Consider the following 24,210-nt stretch of genomic DNA (forward strand, 5'->3'; position numbering starts at 1 on the left):
TTCTTGCTGCTTCCATCCTCCAGGCATTCTATAAATTAATCAGGTGCTTACTACAAAAAGAAAAGCTTGCCCCTTTGGAGCACACACTTCAAAATTTGTATCCAGAGCTGAACTTGATAGAGCAAAACATAGTTCAATGGTTTAGGGTACCCTCGATCAAGATTTCACCAAAATAGTCCCTCCAAGAACAAAATATTGACTCCTTCTGATAAATTCACAAAGGATCGCCTTAGCAACAACAATCACATGAATAACAATTGCATTTGTTCAGCACTATGTGCCGAACATCGTGCTAGTTACACAATAATCAGGCTGAATTAGCTACAAGGCAAAATAAATCTCTAGAAAAAATTCTGAATGGAAATGACAATAGGATTAAAAATATTAAACCTATATGGAGTTCAGGCTGACTTGCAAAATGGATGTGCTTTCCCAAGAGTTAAAACATCTGTTTCCTGAGATAGGAAAGAGAAACGGGAGTAGGGGTGGGAGGGGGGAAGGAGACGGGAAGGAAGGACATTTTTCTCCTCTTCATCGCCTACTCCTCCATCACAACACCTATTTACGGTTGAAGTGTTCAGTTTTCCCAGAGCACTTGGGAGGAACCAAGCTGTTTGAGAGCCATCACTTTGGTCCATACTCACCCAAGTGTTCCTTTCCCTGACATAGGAGGGCTGGGTGGCTTCTGGGTGGGTGGTGTCGTGCGAGGCAGCCCACCCATCTTCATGTTCTGGGTACTCACCTGCAAAAAAGATAAGGGGAGAAAAGTCATCTCAGCCTGCACAGGGGAATGAAAGCACTAGGAGCATTATGGGCAACTCTTCTACATCACGCATGGAAGGGGTAAAGGCTAAACAGAAAAAAAAAAAAACAGAGGCCATGCAATTCATAAAAATTTCTATTCTACTATTATTCTGCAGTTGCACTCAAAGGACTTTCTCTTGCGAAGGGTTATAAAAAGATCAAGAACTTTACATATAAAAACTGATTTGCCTTTGGACTATCACACCCACTATAAATCACCAGGTGGACGTTTTAATGGAAAGACAAATAGGAGACAGGCTTTTTAAATGTGTTTGTGTTCCTAATCCACACTTCAAGCAGAGCGATATATATATTTAAATGGAGACACATATTTTCACTGAAACCATATATTTATTCTCTGAGTGCTCCATATGAAAGACAACAATGAAATTGTAGGGTTTTTTAGTGGGGTTATGTGTTTTAGAGAAGCGGCGGGGCTCAGTGGAAAGAGCGCGGGCTTGGAAGTCAAAGGTCATGGGTTCTAATCCTCGGCACCGCCACTTGTCAGCTGTGTGACCATGGGCAAGTCCCTTCACTTCTCTGGGCCTCAGTTCCCTCATCTGTAAAATGGGGATGAAGACTGTGAGCCCTACTTGGGACAAACTGATGACCCTGTATCTACCCCAATGCTTAGAACAGCGCTTGGCACAGAGTAAGTGCTTAACAAATACCAACATTATTATTATTATTGCTGTTGTTGTTGGGTGTTTTTTTAAAAAAAAATTCTTAGGCCACATCTCTGTGGTCCATGCCCAAACCGAATAAATTTGAAGAACGGGAGTGGAACAGGCAGGAGGCCAGAAGCAGCACTTAGTACAGTGCTCTGCATGCAGTAAGCGCTCAATAAATACGACTGAATGAGTGAATGAATGCAGCATGTGCCTACATATACCTAAGTCCTGGCTCTAGGAGAAGGTTTAGAACTAAGAACACAGAAATGACCTCCCTCCCGGCGAGAATTGGGGCACCCACACTTAACCCAACTTCATTATTGGATGATCACTGGATCGTCTAATTTGTATACTTGTTACTGACTCAACTGCTCTTGTGATTGTTACCTACACTTATATGCTTTTATCTGATTGAATGTTTTAGGCATCCTTATGCCTCCCCAGTAGAGAAACAGCTTGACCTCGTGGAAAGAGCCCGGATCTGGGGATCGGGGGTCTAATCCCAGCTCTGTTATGTGCCTGCTGTGTGACCCTGGGCAAGTCACTTAACTTCCCTATGTCTCAGTTATCTCATGTGTAAGGCAGGGATTCAATACCTCTTCCCCCTCCTAGTTAGGCTGTGAGCCCTGTGTGGGTCAGGGACTGTGTCTAACCTGATTATCTTGTACCTTTCCCAGTGCTGGAACAGTGCTTGACATACAGTAAGCACTTAAATACCACAATTATAATTATTAATGGATGTTTCCTTGAGGAGGAGGATTATGTCTTTTGCTTCTATATATTCCCTGACCATTCAGGACAGCGCTGTGATCACTTTAGGACAGGCACTTTTCCCAAAAGTCTGGTTTCACTAAAAGTGCACGGCCCCAGGCAGGTTGGTAGTGAGATTTTTACTCATGGAGATTTATCGGCAACCCTCATCTTTGGCTCCAGAAATGTGACATGAAGGCTAGGGCTGCAGCCAATTCCTCATCTCCAAGTGAGTTGTGACCAGTGCCAGCCAAGATCAAAGGCTGAATTCAATTATTGGTCATTTAGCACAATTAACTGGGCTAGGTTCAGCCTGTAGGCCCTTTTCTAATTAGGCCCAATAGCAGGAATGGAGGTAGTAATATTTAGGTACATAAAATAAATTTTTTTTTAAGATAGTAGTGATAGCATTTATTCAGCGCTTACTGTGTGCAGAACACTGTTCTAAGCTCTGGGGAAGGATACACAGGTGGGAATTAGATTCAGTTCCTATCCTTCAGGGGGTGCAAAATCTAAGAGATAGGATGATAAAAGGATGATGGGGCGCAGCACGGTACAGTGGATAGAGCACGGGCCTGGAAGTCAAAAGGTTTTGAGTTATAATCCCGGCTCTGCCACTTGTCTGTTGTGTGACCTTGGGCAAATCACTTCACTTCTCTGGGCCTCAGTTACCTCATCTGTAAAATGGGGATTGATACTCTGAGCCCCATGTGGGACAGGGAACTGTGTCCAACCTGATTTTGTATCCATCCCAGCACTTACTACAGTGTCTGGCATATAGAAAGTGCTTAAATAATATTGTTATTATTATTACTATTATTATTAATAATAATAAACGAGAAATTGTTCTAGAAAAAGTATTTTTTCCTTGGTGGTGGTATCCTTAAAAGCAATCATGACTCCAAACTCTACGATGGGAAGTTATACTGCTGAAAAGGTAGGTGCAGAGTGATTTTGGGGGGTCTGTTTTTTCATCCTAATTGCATCTCACCCAAACTCCCTTTCTGGGAATGCAGAATGAGGTTGCAAGGAGATTCCCAGTCTCTTCCCTCACCTTAGCACTGCAGAAGGCCATCTGGGCCTCCACCATGGTTCAGGAAATTCTTATTTTGGCTCCGGAGCTCCCTGGGACACAGCAGAGATACAGGAAACTCAGGGCAGTGGGCTAGTTCTACCTCACTTTCGCTCTCAGGAGGAGCCCGCTAGGGCTCTCTCTGCATGAGCGGGGCAAGGACCAGAGTTGCTTAGATTGGCTCAGGCCCGCCTCAGTTGTGCTGAAGGCTTAGGCAGTCTCTCTCTCCCCCTTCCTCCCTCCTATGCCTGTCTCTGTTCCTCTGTCTCTCTCGTCATCCACTGTATTTAAAACCATCACTACGAAGTTCACCTATGAGTTGGGGGGGACTGAAAAGGCCAAAGCAGGCTTTGGTAGTCTAATTCGGCTGCCAAAGGGAAGGACCAAACTTCTCCCTATGCCCCACCTCCAGAAACAAATTCAGCAACATCACGCTGGGACTATCCTCTGTTAGGGAACCTCAGTTGTTGAGATGATTGAAAAGGGCCTGGGGTCCCTTAAACTGCAGCCTTTTTTATTGTTCCCTCCTTCCAGTTCAGAAACTGCACCAGGCAAGCTGGACCCTCACCTTTCTAGTCCAGTTTACTTGGAAATAAACTGGTACTTTCCACTCACGATTGACAAGGGGTCATCACCAGAGTTGCCGAGTAATTATCGCTAGTATAATTTTATACAGAAGATGACTATGAATGAATGGATGGATCAATCAATGGTATTTGAGCACTTACTCTGTGCACAGCACTGTACTAAATGCTTGGGAGAGTACAATACACCAGAGCTGTTAGACGTGTTCTCTGCCCACTATGATGCCCATAACTATGGCATCATTTAACATATAGAAAATTGGAAATTCCCTTTGAAGAGATTCCTTTTTCAAAATTTTGTTATAGTTCTTTTACCCAAAGATATATTTAATATGTTTTTCATAAACACAACTTCACTTTGGATCATTTGACATATAGTTGGGTGTGATTTCTCCATAATCTCAATAAGCAAAAATAACCTTCCAAACCTTAAAATTTCACTGGTATGTAATCCCTTTCCTACTATTAAAGGCAAAACAGTATAGATTTGATTGACTAAACTGTGGCACCATGGTATTATTTTCACAAATGTACACATATTTTAGAATGGAAATATGCTGCTGCAATTTGTTCGACAGTAGTAACTTAAGTCCTTTAAGTTCAACTTTAAAGCGACATGAAATCCAAAGTTATTTTAAGTGATGACGGGCCAACGGGTAGACATTAAATTCACCAAGTTGCTAGGACTAGAAAGGGAAAAGGAGCAGGGAGATAAAAACAAAGAAAGCATTTTGTTCTATACACGGATCGTGAAAAATACTTGAAAAATAATTTTGGTTCTATCGTTAGGAGTAGTGATTTACAGTAAAAGCTGTATTATCCGGCACCTTACCAACAAAACATTTCAACAGCCTCCAAGGAGAGTGATCTGGCCAACTGACCCCTCTTAAAAAAATGGTTTCCTATGTTTGAGTCCTCCCCAGATAGGTATACTGTAAAGCTGGGGGTCAGCATAAACTCTCTGATAAGCTGATTAACAAACAATATTCAGTTTCCTCCAGTTGGTGAGGTCCCACTCCCCAGAGACTTATCGGCCTTCCAGCTTCAAGATATAGTCCCTCCCCAGGGACAAGCCCTATAAAATAGGCAGATGGTTGTTAGGCACAGGGAGAAGTTGTTAATTTTGTGATTAACCCAATCTGATCAGCAAGCAGGCCCCTAAATGTGAGCAGAACCGGGCTTCTTAGGGAGCATCTTTAGACTTGTGAGGAACTTTGCAAAGTCATGACGCCCAAGAAAAGTTCCCTGATTTTCTGCCATGACAGTTGGACACACCAAATGTTGGCTAACCAGATCCTCCCAGTCCCCAAACACATCTGGATAGCAAAGCTTTTACTGTATTTGTTTTTTAAGTTGCAGTATCTCCTATAAAGTATCTTTGTCAGCACTGTTCGAATCAATTTACCAAGATAGCTAAACGTGTACTTTGAGGTTTTGTGTCCATTACACCAATTTGAAAAAAGAAATATTATCTACAGGTTAACTGCTTTCATAAACTCTTGCCATATTTGCACACACTAAGCAGCAACCACAATAAAATATAAAGCTTACAGTCCTCTAATTTTTTTTAAAATTAAGTAGATATAGAATCCTTTTCTTACTGTTTAAAACCTAAAAGCAAATCAGTATATACTTTATACTTACTGCAGAAGTCAGAGAAACTCCAGCAAAATCAATGGTACTTGAGTGCTTACTATGTGCCGAGCACTGTACTAAGCACTTGGGAGAGTACAATACAACAGAAATAGCAGATACGTTCGCACTTGGGAGAGTACAATACAACAGAAATAGCAGATACGTTCCTTGCCCATAATATAAACAGATCTTAAATTACCTGCACTTTCCTTTATTAGCACAACTGATAAATATCACAATTACCTTTAAGAGGTGACTTGCCTAAGGTAACGTCCATTGGTGAGTAATGATAATAATAATGATGATGATAATAATAGTAACATTTGCTCAGCACATTGTGCTAAGCACTGTACTGAGTGCTATGGTAGATTCAAGTCAATCAGGTCCAACATGGGAGAACCAGTATTGAATCTCCAATTTGCCGATGAGGAACTGAGGCACAGAAAATTAATAATAATGTTGGTATTTGTTAAGCGCTTCCTATGTGCAATGCACTGTTCTAAGCACTGGGGTAGATACAGGGGAATCAGGTTGTCCCACGTGAGGCTCACAGTCTTCATCCCCATTTTACAGATGAGGTCACTGAGGCACAGAGAAGTTAAGTGACTTGCCCAGAGTCACACAGCTGACAAATGGCAGAACCAGAATTCGAACCCATGACCTCTGACTCCCAAGCCCGGGTTCTTTCCACTGAGCCACGCTGCTTCTCCGAATTGAAACTGAAATGACTTGTCCAAGGTCACACAGCAAACATGTGGCGGAGCCAAGATCAGAACACTCCCAGCCCCATCCTCTTTCCACTAGGGCATGCTGCTTCCCTGTGCGTGTGCAGAGGCTATAGAAGGCATGATATGGACTGGGAAAGGGGGCACATGCCATCTCACCTCTGCCCAAGGCCCTTATCCCTCCAATCCTTACCCCCAGGTTGAGCCAGAGATATTACATATCTCTATATATTGAGTAGTACAGTATTGAACATATTACTTGATCTCGCATACCATCTCCATTTCCCACCATTTCCCCTTTCCTAAGACCTGTCAGGCCATCGGTCCCAAACCGGAAAGATCCATCCTTGGTATAATGCGACGTTACACTTTAAAGGCCCAAAATTAAGATTCTGAAACAGTACTGTGTAATTGGGCTTCAAGATACTTGAGAACAAAAATTTGTAATAAAAAGCCTTAAATTGGGGTTGTCAGGAGTGCTATATACAGATCTCCAGCTGGAAGTAGCACCCGAGAGTCAGAAGTCTCCACTACCTATTGTCCTAGATGTAGGTACCCTTATTTTCGACATCCCTAGTGTCTAGCAACCTATATTGAGGTTATCATTATAATGCATGCGAAAAGCGAGTTTCGCTGAAAATAAGCTCAAGGAGCTCATAAATAATAGGGAAGCGGTGTGGCCCAGTGGAAAGAGCTGGGAGTCAGAGGATCTCAGTTCTAATTCCGGTTCTACCACTTGCCCTATGGGTAACCTTAGGCAAGTAGCTTAACCTGCCTCAGTTTCCTCAGATGGAAAATGGAGATTAAATACCTTTTTTCCCTCCCCACGTAGACTCTGAGTCCCCTACGGGGCAGGGACTGTGTCTGACCTCATTATCGTGTATCTTCTCCACAGCTCAGTACAGTGCTTAGCATAACCGCCATTATTATTATTACAGTATTTATTATTATTATCAGTTAACAATTCATCTCCTGTAATGTTTACTCTCCAGAGGGCTTCAGAAAATCATTTTATGCCTGAGAAACACCAACTTCAGTACTAGCCACTTCAGGCCCTCTCTCCCTGCTTACCAGTTTATTTTAGTTTAAATGCATTCTAGCAAACAGTACACTGAGAGGCCCGGCTCTGTTCTTTTTATTATTTTTTTTGAGTAGCCAAATATAAATAATTCACATTAGTCCCAAATGCCCTCCTTTCAAGTCAGTCTGTGTCTATATTCTAAATAAATATTCCAAATCCATTCAATCCCTTATTGTCTACAGACAAAGTCATATTTTGTTCTATATCAAAATTTAGTGCCATTAAACACGCATATTCATTTTGACGGGCATCCTTTATTTAGATTGCTAGGTATGTAATCTAAATATCAGGGGCCTCAATAACCAATTCAGCCTGGCAACCAATTCAGAAAACCCCTTTTGGGGTCCCTCGGTTTTTCTAAACCAAACTTCACTTTCCTTGAGCTTAAGCCGCTATTTTCTGAAGTAATTTTGGTGGAATTCACTGATCCAGCCCTGCAAAGTCAAGCTCTAAACCAGCACAGAGCCCAAAGGCCCCTAGGTATGGGTGTCTGGGGAGAGCGTGTTCCTGTGCCTGTTACCGGATAGGTGAGATAAACCTGCTCTCGGGCCTGGCCTTTATAATAATAATAATAAAGTTGGTATCTGTTAAGCGCTTACTATGTGCAGAGCTCTGTTCTAAGCTCTGGATTAGATACAGGGTAATCTGGTTTTCCCATGAGGTTCACCGTCTTCATCCCCATTTTACACATGAGGTAACCGAGGCCCAGAGAAGTTAAGTGACTTGCCCACAGTCACCCATCTTCTCCCAATCCAGTAGCAATCACAGAGGTGTTTAACTCCCTTAGCATCCCTACTGTGCCAGAGCAGAAAATGCCCTAATGACAGTGCTAGACTAAGAACTGTAGGAAAATGAACTGATAGCAAACTTACATCCTCATAGCTGGTGACCTAGATGTAAATCACTAACATATGTGGAGCCCTGTGGGGGCCGGGCGGGAGAAGAGAGGTCAGGATGCTAACACTCTCCACCAGATCCAAGGATTTCCAAGGATAGCAAATTACAGGTCTGGGGATGAGATTCAAGGGGACACAAGGCTAATTCATGATAGAAAAGTTTGAAGAAGCAGTCCTGATTTGAAAATAATCAAGATTTCTTAAAAAAAAAAAATTTGATATGAAGCTGCACCCCAGACACAAATAAATTAAATGGTAAATAACATTCCACCACTTTATGAAATAACCTGTCAAACAGTCCAGTGACTAATTCTGTGAAGACTGCATTAGGCAGGATAACTTGGAGGCATTTCAAAAATTGTGGCAAATACTATTACTAATAACTAATAATAGTACCTGAATTCCTACTAGGAACTGAAATCATGGGAGAAATGAAAGTTTATAAAAATGAAGAATTTGAAGGCATCTAGATGTTATTTTGTATTTGCTCCTCTCAAATCTTAGATTGCCAAAATGCACTCACATAATTAATAAGAAAGAATTACTACATCAGTCACTTTATCCCGACAGCTGATTACATAATACAAGACACTTTAAAAAGCAGGCTGCTACAAAAATCTGGTTTTATTGATTCCATTTGCCCAGCAGCCAAAGCAAAACTTAACATAATCACCTAATAAATGGACTTGTTTACTTAACTTCTAGAATCAAATATTACAGTTTTAATAATGTTGAATCTGCATTCACAACATTTGAATCCCTGCCAGAAAATCATTTTAATTTTTTTAAAAAAAACCTAATCCTTAAAAATAAAACTGGCTCCTATTGTATCCCACATACTCTATCCTTAGTCAACAGAATTTGCAGAAATTATACTTGCTATCTTTTCAAATGGTTTTTAATTCTCTTACGTTCCAAAGCAACTCTATTCCAGTAAATTTTTTTTTGCATAAAAATCTCAGCTGATTTATCACCAACTGGATTTCCTTCATTCTACTGCATTCCATTTATATAAACCTTTCTGCTAGTTCTCTAAATTTCATCACTAAGAATACAGATTCACCAATTCCCCATAACACTTTCATTTGGACAATTATGCACTGGAACTGTCAGGAAGAGTTAGCTATGCAGAATGAAAAGGAACTAATTTGGAGATGTTAAGGGAAGGGAGAGAAAAGAAGACACATTTAAAAACGGCAGAAAAAACCAGATTGATGGGAAGGTGTGGAATGCTACATTGTGTTTTCTCAGGATTCCACTCAAAAACCTCTCTAACTTACCACGGATGAAACTTCTTTCAAAGCAATCTAATATTAAAAATGGAATAGAGGAATACTGTAAGAAGAAAAAGGTCAGGCTTCTGCCAAATGATGGCTATCTGATTACTTTAATAACAACACTTTTACCAATTTGCATATTCATTCATAGTACCCCAAACGGAGAACATTTTAGGACAAAAAATATTTTATAGAGGAACCGGGGCGAAAAACCTACTTTTTCTTCAGCCTTTATGATACTGCAACTCAAAAATGTTTAACGTTTTCATCGTTAGAGTCAATTTTCACATTTTTAAGAAGTTAACATACAGACAATAACATTGCTCACAAAGAAGATAATAAAACACCACCGTATATAGGATAAAGAGTATTACACAGGGGGATGATTAAATCGAGTGTAATGGATTATTAATGCATATATTTATCCCTATCTTCGGCTCAAAAATCAATTCATTTACCAAGACCCAACTGCATGAAAGTGCTATCTGTAGTTCAAAGCATAACTTTTAAGAGATAGGCTTTCATTTCATGAAACCATTTTGTCACCCAGCTCCACATCTACTCACTTGAGTAGATGGGTGGTCTTGTCTGCTCTCTGAGACAAGGCATTGGGCCAGGTAGCAGGAATAAGAGACCGTGAGGGAATTATTTTAGACGACTATCACTTCACTCCCCGTATGTAATATTCTCAGTAAGAAATAAGAATGGAAGTCCAGCCCTGGGATCTCTTACCTTAAATCTAAGCAACCACTTAATGCATAAATGGAGCAAATAAAAGAAGTAAGGAAAAAAGCATTGAAAGGTTAGTTGGAACTTCAAGATGTGAAGAGAAAGGAAAAAAGAAAGAAAAAGTTAAGCATTCAGCATTAACAAAATAATGTATCAGTAGGTCATAGAAAGAGTGGTTAAAGCAGAATGTATCATGGACAGGAGACTTAAGATGGAACTAATTTTAAAGACACTGCTTTATTCAAAACCTACAGGCATTCGAAGAGTGTGGGTCGCTAAATTATAATGCTATTCTGAACTTGTCAAAATCCTGAATGACCCACAAAAGCAAAGTGCGTACTCTTGTCCAGAGTCCTACAGCACTAAGCTGATGGGTCTATAAGGAAGAACACCCTGACGTAAAGCCCTGTTGTTGATCCCACGGAAAGAGCACCGCTCTGGGAATCAGGAGACCTGGGTTCTGGTCCGGTTCTGCCTATAGGGTCTATGTCACCGGTGGGAGGGGGGGAAGACTTCTGACCTAAGAATGAACCTCTTAGGGTGTCTCGCAAGGTGGACGTTGCAAGTTGGAATCCTGGCTGACCTGGGAGGTGGTGGGCAGACAGTGACCTGCCACAGCCCCACAGCAGCATTACGCTGGGGCCATTTTGGCGGGAAATGGATCCTGCCCACACACACAAAAAACGTCTTGCATCCGCTCTGCAAATGGGCTGCACCCCAGCTCTTCCACTCGCTTGCTAGGCCTTGGGCCACAGTGGAAAAATGCCTAGAAGGTGATGGCAGACTACAGAAGTGGGGCTATGCAAGCCATCTGCCTGATAATCAATTCCTCAGCCTGGGTCCTCAACTCAATCATATTTAGTGAGGGCTTACTGGGTGCAGAGCACTGTACTAAGCGCTTAGGAGAGTACGATGTAACTGAAGTCTAAGGACCGAGATTAAACTATCATTTCTGACAGGAGAGGCTGCCATCAACATCATCAACTCCTCTCTACAGAGAGTCCAATTTAAGAATTAAAAATTATGTCACCTAAAAAAACAAAACAGCCAAAAACAAAAAAAAAAACGAGTGGGGATATCTGGACTTACTCTTTACAAAAACTGAATAAAGGGCAACGGTGTCTGTTAACGGCTTTTAATATCCTATTAGCTAAATCTAATCAGTTGCTTCAGGTTTCCTGCCAAATTCGATTTCAACTACTCATAATCTTCCCAAACACTCGAAATACTTTTACTAAATGTTAATATTCTCCAGTCAGCCAAGTAACTCAAACTAACTGTTAAGTGAATTCAAAAGTATTTACCATAGCATTCCATATTTTATGTTCCAAAAAGGGGTTAAGAAATGTAAGACCCTTAAAATAAAATTTTAAATCCCTCCTGCATTTTCTTCCACCACAACCACAAAATGAACAGAAATCCCAACTGATTCTTAATGGGCAAAGGAGTTATTTTTGCTAAATTCCAGAACATACAGAAATGAATCATAATTGCATGAACTGAGGAAACAGTGTTAAATGTACTGGTTTTTAAAATCAGCCTACAAGTCTGTTTAAACTCACTACTATGGAATCAGAAATCTACGACAACAAATTTGGAGACAATATATTTTAATACTAATCTGGCAGACGTGAATGCAGGATTCTGATCTGAATTTCGAAATATAATTAATTTGCTTACTCCAACCCAAAAATGAACGACCGCACTTATGTTCTGAAGCACTCGCACGGTCAAATTTGGCAGAAAAACAGTGGCAACACTAATTCACCTTCCAGTCAAAAAGAATGTTAATAAGTACACTCTCTTCACCCTTGCGAACTGCTGACACCTACAGCTTTCCAAAGAGTTGTTTTCAAATGATGGATGAGAATTTTCTCAAAGAGCTTACTGGATAAGGAAAACAGAGTGGCGCATCCATTTAATGAATATCTTTCATCCAACACTGATTAACAGATCCAAAAATATCCCAGGATAATAACTCGTGCATGAGCTGATGCAGACTTTTCCATCACTCACTGCTGACTTTTAAGTGGCCCAAGCAGGAGCAGGTAGATGCCAGAGTGGCAAGGAGCCACCTCTTCCTTCCTTTGTCACTTTCCTCCTGTGCTATCACATCTAAGAATGGAGGCCTATGGCAGCGGAGACTGGAGGAGAGGCGACAGTGGGGATTTTGCTGGCTGAGTGCTGACTTAAACCATCGATTGATAATTGTAAGAATTCGGATGAACTGAAGGATCTCAATGGATCTGTGCTGCGATCTTATTGCACTACTAAAAATCTAAGCAACTGAGGCTACCTTAATGTGTTACAATTAATGAATCAAAATGATTAAATGAGGCAATTCATGCAAAGATGATTGTAATTCAAGAATTTCAGTGGGAATCTCAATGGAAAAGTACCAGCTGAAGAGAAAGAACAAGGGCAAAGAGATCATCAAAATTCCTCACCCTGATGTCAGGGAAATCTGCCTTTTACACACTGATGCTGTACCTCAAATTCAGATACCTAAGACTCAATAAAGAAATACTTACCTTTACTCCATGTCCAATATCATCTAAAATTGTATAGTCAATTGGTTTTCTAATATAACGAACAGGTCGCTCCAGGTTAGCTGGTGCAATGATTTTGTGAGTTCTTGATGTGTTCTTGTTGGTGGTCAAAATACCAATTTCTCTTCTTGCAACTTTCTCCTTGTGAATGTCCACAGTCTGCAAAACACAAGATCCCCGAAACATAAAATGAATTTTCAAAATGATCGGATATTAGACGAGTGTGGCAGAAGACAGGCAGCCATTCAAAACACCCCAAAACAAGGAGGCGGGTGGAAATGAAGTAAAGGGCACATTTTTCCTTCTCCAGCTCTACTGCTTTCGGTGGCTTCTCAGGCTTCTGCGATGACCACTTGACCAAAAGTGGAACGCTTATGAATCTTAAGGCCTTGACCAAGGTTGCAGCCATCCTGTTTCTACCAGAGCAGGAGAAGGGGCCGTAGCATTAGTATCCTGGTGGTAAATGGGTGGGAAGCCGAGGGGAAGGGTCCCTCGGAAGATACAGAGTTGTCCTCTCTATTTGAAGAAGACATCACTGACCGTGAAATTCATCTCCAAGTGCATGTGTGGCTGAAAAGGTCAATACTTTTTGACTTTTGGAGCCGGGCATCAATGGTCCTGGGGTGCACGGTGCATGCAAGAGGGCTGTTCTTTGTTGTGCTGTTATGTTCGATGTTCACAGAGGCTGGGGCTATTCGTCTCTATTGTATTGTACTCTCCCAAGTCCTAATAAAGTGTTTTGCACAAAGTAAGCACTCAGTAAATACCACTGACGATTGCTTGTTCCTTGAGAGGCTTTGGTTCAAAGAGAGTGACTCCTTTCTTGACGGAAGTACACGCTTGCTGCTTTATCTTTGGCAAGTGACCCCCTGTTTTCAGCTGGATTGGAGCCTCTATTTGTCTGAGCCTCTATTTTACGGTGGCCTTAAACTCTTTCCTCTGCTCTCCATTTCAGCTCTCCAGGCAGCAACTGACTGGGTAACGTGCTGCTAGTCATGCTTCTCCCAAGTCCCGTGCAGCATAGCTGTGCTGAGATGAGCCTAGTTGGGAGCCGAGATAGGGCTCCCCAACCCCAAGCCTTCCCAGACAATTGCTATCTGAAGGTTGCCTATACGTCAATTGGGGGGTCTTTATGGTGCCCCAGACTGCAATGTTCTCTTCCTTTATATAGTGAGAAGAGCCATTATAAAGTGTAAGCCTTTATATAACCATAACATTGACTGATGCGGTCTTGATATTTATATCCTTTAAGGTTTTTTTTAATCAATTTGTTCATCAATCAGTGGTATTTATTGAGCTCTTACTGTGTGCAGAGCACTGTTTCTAAGCACTTGGAGAAGTACAATACAACAGAGCGGGTACACACTATCCCTGCCCACAAGGAGCCTACAATCTAAAGGGGAAGACAGACACTAAAATAAATTCTGCAGGGGGAAATAGAAATCGAAATATGGACAGGGGAAATCGAATATAATGATATACCATATTATAATATATTATACTCACAGAAGTAGTGTGGTTTAGTGGAAAGAGCATGGGCTTGGGAGTCAGAGGTCATGGGTTCTTATCCCGGCTGTTTCTGATCAGCTGTGTGACTTTGGGCAAGTCACTTGACTACTCTGTGCCTCAGTTACCTCATCTGTAAAATGGGGACTAAGACTGTGAGCCCCACGTGGGACAACCTGATTACCGTGTATCTACCCCAGCGCTTAGAACAGTGCTCGGCACATAGTAAGCGTTTAACAAATGCCATCATCATTATTATTATTATTATTATTTAAGTACTGTGGGGCTGGGGTGAGTACCAAAGGGGTACACAGTCAAGTGCACAGTGGACACAGAGGAGAGGGCGGAGAGGGGAAATGAGGGCTTAGCCAGGGTGGGCCTCTTGGAGGAGATGTGACTGTAGGAGGGCTTTGAAGGTAGGGGGAGTGGTGGACCTTCAGATATGAAGGGGGTGAATTTTAGGCCAAAGGAAGGATGTGGACAAAAGGTCAGTGGAGAGACAAAGGAGCTCAAAGGTACAGAGGGTAGGTTGGTGTTAGAGGAGTGTGTGGACTGGCTTATAGTGGGTGATCAGCAAGGAAGATGGGAAGAGGAGAGCTATCTCCCTTAAAGCCGATGGGAAGGAGTTTCTGTTTGATTTGGAGGCGGATGGGCAATGACTGGAGGTTTTTGAGAAGTGGGGAGACACGGACTGAACGTTTTTGCAGAAAAGTGATCTGGGCAGCAAAGTGAAGTATGGACTGGAGAGGGGAGAGAGAAGACGCAGGGAGATCAATCACTCCTGCACGGTAACAGTTGTTCCTCAATGGCAGGAATCACATCTTTAGCTCCTCCTCCTAATAATGCTAACAAGAGAATGCAAACATAGCAGCTGTCCACCGTGACACTATTAAAGAAGTACAAACATTTTATATTTTAAATGCATTTGCCAAAATTCCTCTCTGCCTCACCATCACCTGATAGGAAAACAGCTTATGATGAACATTTCAAAAGCTAAGACCACCTAGATTTTCAAGTGAAAATTAAAATAAAATCTGATGAGGACTCACTAACTTACTTAAGAGTTTTTTTTTAAACAACAGAAAAACTGTCTTTTTAATTCCTTTAGCATAAAGGGCCTGAAGAATAACATTGCAAAAGAGAAGTTTCTTCCTTGAGCAGTGATGATGATGGATAAATAATAATTATAAATAATTGTAACCTATCAGTTACCTCATCCAACTCCAGAAGTTGAAAAGCTTATCACAACTGACCATAACTGCATGAGTTGCATAGCCTAAAACCAATATCTTCAAAATGCATACATTTAATATTCCTCAAGAGTTAACTATGATTCCCATGAATTAAAACATGTCAATGAGTAAGCAGTTATGAAGCTGCTAGTGGCTAGAGCATGGGCCTGGGGGTCAGAAGGACCTGAGTTCTGATTCCGGCTTGCAACTCGTCTGCTGTGTGATCTGGGCAAGTCGCTTAACTTATCTGTGTTTCAGTTACCTCATCCGTAAAATGGGGATTAAGACTGTGAGTTCCTTGAGGGACAAGGACAGTGTCTACGATCTGCTTGTATCCAACCTACCACTTAATACAGTGCCGGGCACATAATAAAGGCTTAACAAATACCACAATTATTAATCAAAATTGAAGTGCTCCTCTAAAGAAGAATAGTCATAGTAGTAAAGGTATTTATTGAACACCCACTGGGTGCACTGCTGTGTATTAAGCGCTTGTAAACAGATGACTGAAACACAGTCCCTGCCCACAAGGAGTTCATACTAATGGGAGAGAGACACACATAAAATAATAGCATAATAATAACTGTGGCACTTGTTAAGCACTTACTATGTGCCAGAAACTGTACCAAACTTTGGGGAAGATGCAAGCTAATCAGGCTGGACACAGTCCATGTCCCACATGGGGCTCACAGTCTTAATCCCCATCTTACAGATGAGGTAACTGAGATCCAGAGAAGTTAAGAGACTTACCCAGGTCACACAGCAGACAAGTTGCAAACTGGAATCAGAACTCAGGACCTTCTGGCTCCCAGACAGACCTATGCTCTATCCACTAGCAGCTTCTTAACTGCTTACTCATTGACATGTTTTAATTCATGGGAATTGTACTTAACTCTTGAGGAATATAAAATGTATGCATTTTGAAGATATTAGTTCTAGGCTACACAACTCATGCAGTTATGGTCAGCTGTGATAAGCTTTTCAAATTCTAGAGTTCGATGAGGTAACCGGTAGGTTACACTTATTTATAATTATTATTTATCCAGCATCATCACTGCTCAAGGAAGAAACCTCTCTTTTGTAATGTTATTCTTCAGGCCCTTTATGCTAAAGGAACCAAAAAGGCAGTTTTTCCGTTGTAAGCGGGAATCAGAATTTAGGTCCTTCTGACTCCCTGGCCCACGCTCTATCCACTAGGCCATGCAACTTCTTAACTGCTTATTCGTAGACATGTTTTAATTCATGGAAATCATACTTAACTCTTGAGGAATATTTTTAGCAAGATATTGGTTCTAGGCTAGGCAACTCAGGCAATTATGGTCAGTTGTGATAAGCTTTTCAACTTCTGGAGTTTGATGAGGTAACTGAGGCACAGAGAAGTGAAGTGACTTGCCCAAGGTCACCAGCATCCCAGTGGCAGAGCCAGGATTAGAACCCAGGTCCTTCTTACTCCCAGACCCGTGCTCTATCCACTAGGCCACACGGCTTCTCTAGCCAATCTATTAACCAATTAATAGCAGATGTTGAATACTTGATGTGTGCACAGTCAATCACATTTATTGAGTGCTTACTGTGTGTGGAGCACTGTACTATGTGCTTGGGAGAGTTCAATAATAATAATAATAATAATAGTACTTGTTAGGCACTCGCTATGTGCCAAACACTTGTCTAAGCACTGGGGTAGATACAAGTTAATCAGGTTGGACATAGTTCCTGTCCCACAAGGGACTCACACTTTTAACCCCCATTTTATAGATGAGGTAACTAAGGAACAGAAAAGTGAAGTGACTTGCCCAGGGTCACACAGCAGACATGTGGCAGAGCTGGGACTAGAAGCCAGGTCATTTTGACTCTCAGGCCCATCCCCTATCCACTAGGCCATGCTGCTTCCAGAGGAATGAAGTGTATTTTTAAACTGAATTCTTATTCTGGACATTTATGAATACTTACCACTGTGATAGCCTTCTTATCCCCAGCTGATCCTTAGTGCATGTGTTAGACAAGAGAACTGGCAGCATTTTTTTTTGTCAGAGATTGACAAGCATAACCACTGATTAACTTCAGTAAACCTCTTAACATGAAATCCTTTTTCAGTCTTGGTAAATGATTTCAAAAGCATTTCAATCACCCAGCAGTAGCTATTGAGCACTAACTATGGCTACTATACTTTGCAAAGTGGTTGGGAGAATATTTTTTTTCAAATTAGATAAACTAGAGTCATCTAACTAGTTACATGTCCACATATTTTTTTTCTCTCACAGAGAACATAACCTAATAAAAGCAAACAAAAGGAATTAATTTGAACTATCAAACCACTTCCTGTATACCCAAACCAAAGAATGTATCTTTCTGTAGGGTCAGGAAGAATTCATTAATACTCTACCAGGCTACCTGAGTTGTGTAAGACAACATCATAAATACTAATTTCAGTAACAATCTCACCTAAGACAACCATGCCTATGAGAAATGGGGAGACAGAATCTCAAAATGACCCAGTGTGCTGAGGTGGCATTTGGAAAGTAGTCTATTATTACAAATCCAGTATAATGGCTTAACATCTGTAGGATGAAATCTGCCAGTGTCATCAGCAATAACTTCATTAATATATTCATTGATTCAATTGTATTTATTCATTCAATAGTATTTATTGAGCGCTTACTATGTGCAGAGCACTGTACTAAGCACTTGGAACGTACAATTCATATTTATTGAGTGCTTACTGTGTGCAGAGCACTGTACTAAGCACTTCGGAGAGTACAATACAATATAAACAGCCACATCCCTGCCCACAATGAGCGTACCGTCTAGAGGCGGGGAGACAGATACAAATATAGATAAATTACAGTTATGAACGTAAGGGCTGTGGGGCTTCCCCTGGCAACACAATCAAAGTAAGAAGTTGGTCTCACTTGTGAAATGTGGTTGATTGACGATTCCATCCTTCGTAGTTGGGACGCCTGTATGTCCAGCATCTGGAGAACATTGTTGGCCAAAGTATTGATCAGATAGGCTACACTTGCTAAGGACTGCGTCGTGTAAGCTTTGGTTTCTTCAAGGGCTCGCTGCTTATCTGCTGACTAAAATTAAAAAAAAAAAGCTTTATTAAAATTGAAGCAACACCAACATAAGCTTTTTATTTGCCATGACCAATACCGTAAAAGGAGTTTCGGGTTTGGAGAAGACTTAGTGGCATGTGGCACTTTTCCAACCCAGAACTTTCCTGTGAAAACTGCAACACTTCACCTCACCTTATGGGAATCCTAAGGTTTATGAAGGCCACATTCGATGCATAAGACTGACAATCAATGTTATTTTGAAAATACTTTGAATGCTTACTCTTAAGTACTTATATTATTAAGTGCTTATTATGTGCCAAGAACTGTACAAAGCACGGGGGTGGATACAAGCAAACATTCATTCATTCACTCACTTCAATAGTATTTACTGAGCGCTTACTATGTGCAGAGCACTGTACTACGCACTTGGAATGTACAATTCGGCAACAGGTAGAGACAATCCCTGCCCAATAATGGGCTCACAGTCTACAGGGTTGGACACAGTCCCTGTCCCACGTGGGGCTCACAGTCTCAATCCCCATTTGACAGATGAGGTGACTGAGGCCCAGAAGTGAAGTGATTTGTCCAAGGTCACACAGCAGACATGTGGTGGAGCCAGGATTAGATCTATGATCTTCTGACTCCCAGGCCCGTGCTCTATCCACTATGCCATGTTAAATAAGGCCAACTGTAAATATTTAGAATCATCTGAGGGTCTTCCATGAGGGAGGGTTCCTTTTCAGTCAGGTGGAAATCATTTCCTCTTAATAACAACAATAATATCTGTGGTGTTTGTTAAGTGCTTATTATAGGCAAAACGCTGTACTAAGCAGTGGGATAAATACAAGATAATCGGGTCAGATAGAGTCTTTGTCCTTACAATCCTGAGGGGGAAGACCAGAGTGGAGTGTGTTTGAGGACTGGGGGGGAGGGCATGGAAGGAAGGATGGCAGAGAGGTGGGGAAGGGAGGAGAAGGAATTAGGAAGGAGAGAGAGAAAAAGTTCAGGTACAAGGTCTGGGGCTCCCCTCAGCTCTGTCTCCTGCCTTCTGTCCTGGCACTGCACCTGCTCTCCCCACCCCCTGCCCCTCGGGCCCCAGTCTCTTCATTTGTCAGCCCCTTCCTCTCCCCCAGCCCCGACCCCGGCAAGTGGTATGGAACCATAGCATCATAAAATAAATGGTGGTATTTGTTAAGCGCTTACTATGTGCAAAGCACTGTTCGCTGGGGGATACAAGGTGATCAGGTTGTCCCACGTGGGGCTCACAGTTTTAATCCCCATTTTACAGATGAGGTAACTGAGGCACAGAGAAGTTAAGTGACTTGGCCAAAGTCACACAGCTGGCAAGCGGCAGAGCCAGGATTAGAACCCACGACCTCTGACTCCCAAGCCTGGGCTCTTTCCACTGAGCCACGGTGCTTCTGTAACGTAGCTGAGCTTGGTAACTGAAATTATAAAAGTGGAGAGGGGTGTAAGGTACCAGGGCATAGGTGTAAGGTGAGAGAAGCGGGGAACTGGAAGCCACAGAATTCCGTGGACGGGGAGAGAAGGGGCAGAGCTAACTTTACATAGCTTGATGGGAAAGAGGCTGAGCACCTAATTTCTGAAGGCTCTAAAGGGGTGAAATTTGCTTCTCTGACAGGTAACTGTGTGCAACTCTTCCAGGAAGCCTTCCCAATTAGTTCACAACCCTCCTGATACATCAGCCCAACACCCAATTTTCATTCCTATCTTCAGCATTCATGTACAGACATATTCTTCTTTCTATATTTTATAGATTTATCTTTTGCTCAATTATCTGCTCATTTGTCTTATCCTGGGGTCTTTATACTGCTCCTGGCTCTATATCCTCCTCCTTTCACTATCTGTAAATCATTTTTGTCTGTCTCCCCTATTAAGTATGCTGTACTCTTCCCAAACACTTAGAGTAAGCGCACTGTGGGCAGGGAACAGGTCTACCGGATCCACTGTAGCATTCTCTCTCAATCTTTTAGTACGGTGCTCTGCACACAGTAAGTGCTCAATAAATACCATTGATGATGATGGTGACACAATGCCTAGCCCTGGGTAAATGTCTCTGATAGACTGGCACTTGGGAACAGGCAATGCACATAAGATACCCAATCCTTGCCCTTGGGGAGCTTCCGAGATTCTTTCCTTGGATTTATTTGAATAGCAAAAGAAAAAAAGTCCCCGATATTTTATTCAATTATGTCAGGTCAACATAGTGCTTCCTTGTAGTCTGAATCACAATAACGAATGATTTTAAAAACTACTAAATGAACTTGCCCTTACTCCTACCCTTTAGTTAACAGTCTCAAATGTCAAAAAAATGATCTCCTTCGGTCCTTCTAATTCTAATGCTAATTTCATGTCTATTAAATTAGGTTAAATTTCTATTCTAAACATTTCATTAATTTGAGGCCACTTGGGCAATAAAATACTACGCCTTAGAGATATCATTTTAAAAGATCTTGTTCTCCTAATGGCTCTACGCAAATTTTGCAAATTCTTCTTTTCTGTTCTGCTCATTTAATCTAAATCTTCTTAATGGCCGACTTTGCTACCCAAATGCAACTTTAACAAGGAACAGTGACAAATACATGATCTAAATTCAGCCCTGGTAACCCTGGATGTGCCCGCAGAAGGGTGGCCTATCAAGCTATTTTTGCCTAGCTCAACAACTTCTGGCCATGGGCCAGATGTTCCACTAACCCACCCTGCCCGGGGGCTTCTAAGACCACCTGGGGGGAGACAATTACTCTCCCCCCTCCCCAACTTCAAAGCTTTACTGAAGACACATCTCCTTTAAGAGGCCTTCCCAGTCTAGGCACCCCCTTTTCTTCATCTCCCACTCCCTTCTGCATGCTCTTAAATTGCTCCCCATGTTCTTCGGTCATGGGTTCGAATTCCGGCTCTGCCACTTGTCAGCTGTGTGACTGTGGGCATGTCACTTCACTTCTCTGTGCCTCAGTGACCTCATCTGTAAAATGGGGATTAAGACTGTGAGCCTCACATGGGACAACCCCATCACCTTGTATCTCTCCCAGGGCTTAGAACAGTGCTCTGCACATAGTAAGCGCTAACAAATACCAACATTATTATTCCCCCACCCAGCCCCACAGCACTTATGTACATATCTGTCACTTATTTCTATTGACGTCTCTGTGGGCAGGAAATAGTTGCACTGTACTCTCCCAAGCACTTACTACAGTGCTCTGCACATAGTAAGCGCTCAATAAATACAATTGAAAGAATGAATGAACAAACTTCTGGATCCCATCTACTAATCAAGCCCTTCCCAGGCCTCCTCCATCTGCCCTGGCTCCGCTCGGCTTCCAAGAAGGGAGGAGTTGGTGGGCGCCGAAGTAGCCACTGAACTGGAAGCTGTGGAGCCTGTAGGCATCAGCCACAGCGGCACAGAGTCAGTCAGTCAATCGTATTTATTGAGGGCTTATTGTGTACTAAGCGCTTTGGAAAGTGCAAAAGAACAATAAACAGACATTCCCTGCCCACAAGGAGCTTACAGCAGGGAACTCTGGAGAGATGAAGAGTAGCCTCACTCACCTTCCCTCTTCTCAAGATGGCAAAACAACAACAAAAAATTGCTGGTTCATCCTCTAAGAAGATACGCCAGATTGGCGGGGGTGGGGGGGAGGTCGCAGGTATTAAAGTATTTATTAAGCACTTACTATAGGCCAAGAATTGAAGTAAGTGCTGGAGTACATACAAGTTTATCAGGTTGGATACAGTCCCTGACCCACGTGGGGCTCACGGTCTAAGTACGAGGGAGTAGGATTTAATTACCATTATATAGATGAGGGAACTGAGGCACAGAGAAGTGAAGTAACTTGTCCAGGGTCACATAGCAGACAGTGACAGTGCCAGGATTAGAACCCAGATCCTCTGCTTCCCAGGCCCAGGCTCTTTCCACTAGCCTACACTGCTCTCGTGCTACTCCAGGGCAACCATATGCTGTTAAAATTTAAAACTCTTTAGAACAAAAAATGTTCCCCCCGTCGTTCCTTCAAGTTCCCTATTTCATTTTGAAAAAGTGAAGACTTTTCAGTGACAATCGAGTTCCTCTGTTCTAAGTGGCATTAGTAAAGAGGCCAGCTTTTAAAGGAGATACTGAGGAACCTTGGAAAGTCAAATAGCCACCAAGATGAAAGTTTTAATTTACTCCAAGCAGTGAAATGATTTTTAATCCATTCCATGGACCAACAACATCTATTGTGAGACAACTACAAGACTAGAATTAATTTATTATTTGGGCCATTTTACTCCATAGCAACGCTAATGTAAAAAGGAAGAATTGTCACATAGTGTTGAAATTTAAAAGGAACACACTCATCTTAGTTACATACAATGAATGTGAAGTAGAAAATCTTGATCACTCCCTGGTTTTGTTCCTTAAATACAAACTAACCTTTGTTGTGAAGTTGGAAAACATTTCACCTCATTAACACAGCAAAACTTGTTTCTGAACCCAATTCAGACACTGATGGCAATAAAAATCAAAGGAGAGCAGACAATAGTCACTTAGATAAAACTAAGAAATGAAAGCAAGCACACAAAGGCTCTTACTTCAAAGAAATGTATTCCTTTTTGGTGGTTTGCTCACTCCAGAAGGGTCACAGCCAGAAAGGGGTCAGTGGATAAGTCAGCATTCCTCTCTTCCCCTCCCATAGCCATGGGCTAGCAACCTCCCCACCAGGCTGAGATAATTCTGATGCAGGGGAGATACAAAGTCTGATGCAAGTTGGGGAAATCTGACTTGGGGGGATGGGGAGGAGAAATGTCCAATTTCAGTTCTGTTTGACCTTTAAAGACCACTTCAGGAAAACTGAACTTTAATCCCCTGCCAGTAGAAGGGGAAAGCTGTGAAGACAACCCCTAAAATCTCTCATATTAAGACCCACTTTTCCTCATCTCTCATTCCCTTCTGTATCACTCTGACTCATTCCCTTTGCTCTCCGCCCCCCAACCCGTGCCCCACAGCACTTATGTATATATCTGTAATTTTATTTATTTATTTATATTGATGCCTGTTTGCTTGTATTGATGTCTGTCTCCCCTCCGCCCAGACTGAGGGCCCATCGTGGGCAGGGATTGTCTCTCTTTATTGCTGTTTTGTACTTTCCCAAACGCTATTTATAGTGTTCTGCATACAGTAGGCGCTCAATAAATATGAGTGATTGAAATGAATGAATGAATGAATGAATGAATGAATGAATCCTTCAAATCCATCAATAGTGTCTTTCAATCATCAGTCAATGGTATTTACTGAGTGCTTACTGGGAGCAGAGCACTGTACTGAATGTTTGAGAGAGTGCAAAACCATAGAGTGCTTAGCTAACAGAGTAGAGGGAGAGCCAAACATTAAAATAAATTACAGATAGATATGTAAATAACTGCGAGGGGGGCTCAGAGGGGATATCAAAGTGGGTACGGGGTGCAGATCCAAGTGCTTAGGTGACACAGAAGGAAATGAGGGCTTAGTCTGGGAAGGCCTACTGGGCGAGATGCGATTTTAAGGAGCGTTTTGAAGGTGGGAAGAGTGGTAGTCTGTCAGATATGATGAGGGAGGGAATCTCAGGCCCAAGGGGGGAAGTGGGCAAGGGGGTCGGCACCGAGAGATGA

At 42.0% G+C, this 24,210-nt stretch overlaps 1 protein-coding gene across 19 annotated transcripts in view; it reads right to left on the minus strand.

The window, feature by feature from the left end:
- The window catches only part of ABI2 (abl interactor 2), a 95,037-nt gene that overhangs the window by 23,771 nt on the left and 47,056 nt on the right, over window positions 1–24,210 (minus strand). For 10 of the 19 annotated variants that reach the window (XM_039912562.1, XM_039912561.1, XM_039912570.1 and 7 more), the window contains exons 2-4: window positions 18,421–18,588; window positions 12,756–12,932; window positions 645–742 (exon numbers count right to left, since the gene is read on the minus strand). In XM_039912562.1, the coding sequence (XP_039768496.1) occupies window positions 645–742; window positions 12,756–12,932; window positions 18,421–18,588 (443 nt within the window). Of the gene's footprint in view, window positions 1–644; window positions 743–10,227; window positions 10,246–12,755; window positions 12,933–18,420; window positions 18,589–24,210 lie in introns of all 19 variants that reach the window. The other 9 variants (XM_039912560.1, XM_039912559.1, XM_039912564.1 and 6 more) reach the window with 1 other exon arrangement.

Source organism: Ornithorhynchus anatinus, chromosome 7 (assembly GCF_004115215.2).
Source record: "Ornithorhynchus anatinus isolate Pmale09 chromosome 7, mOrnAna1.pri.v4, whole genome shotgun sequence".
In the NCBI taxonomy this organism is placed as follows: Eukaryota; Metazoa; Chordata; class Mammalia; order Monotremata; family Ornithorhynchidae; genus Ornithorhynchus; species Ornithorhynchus anatinus.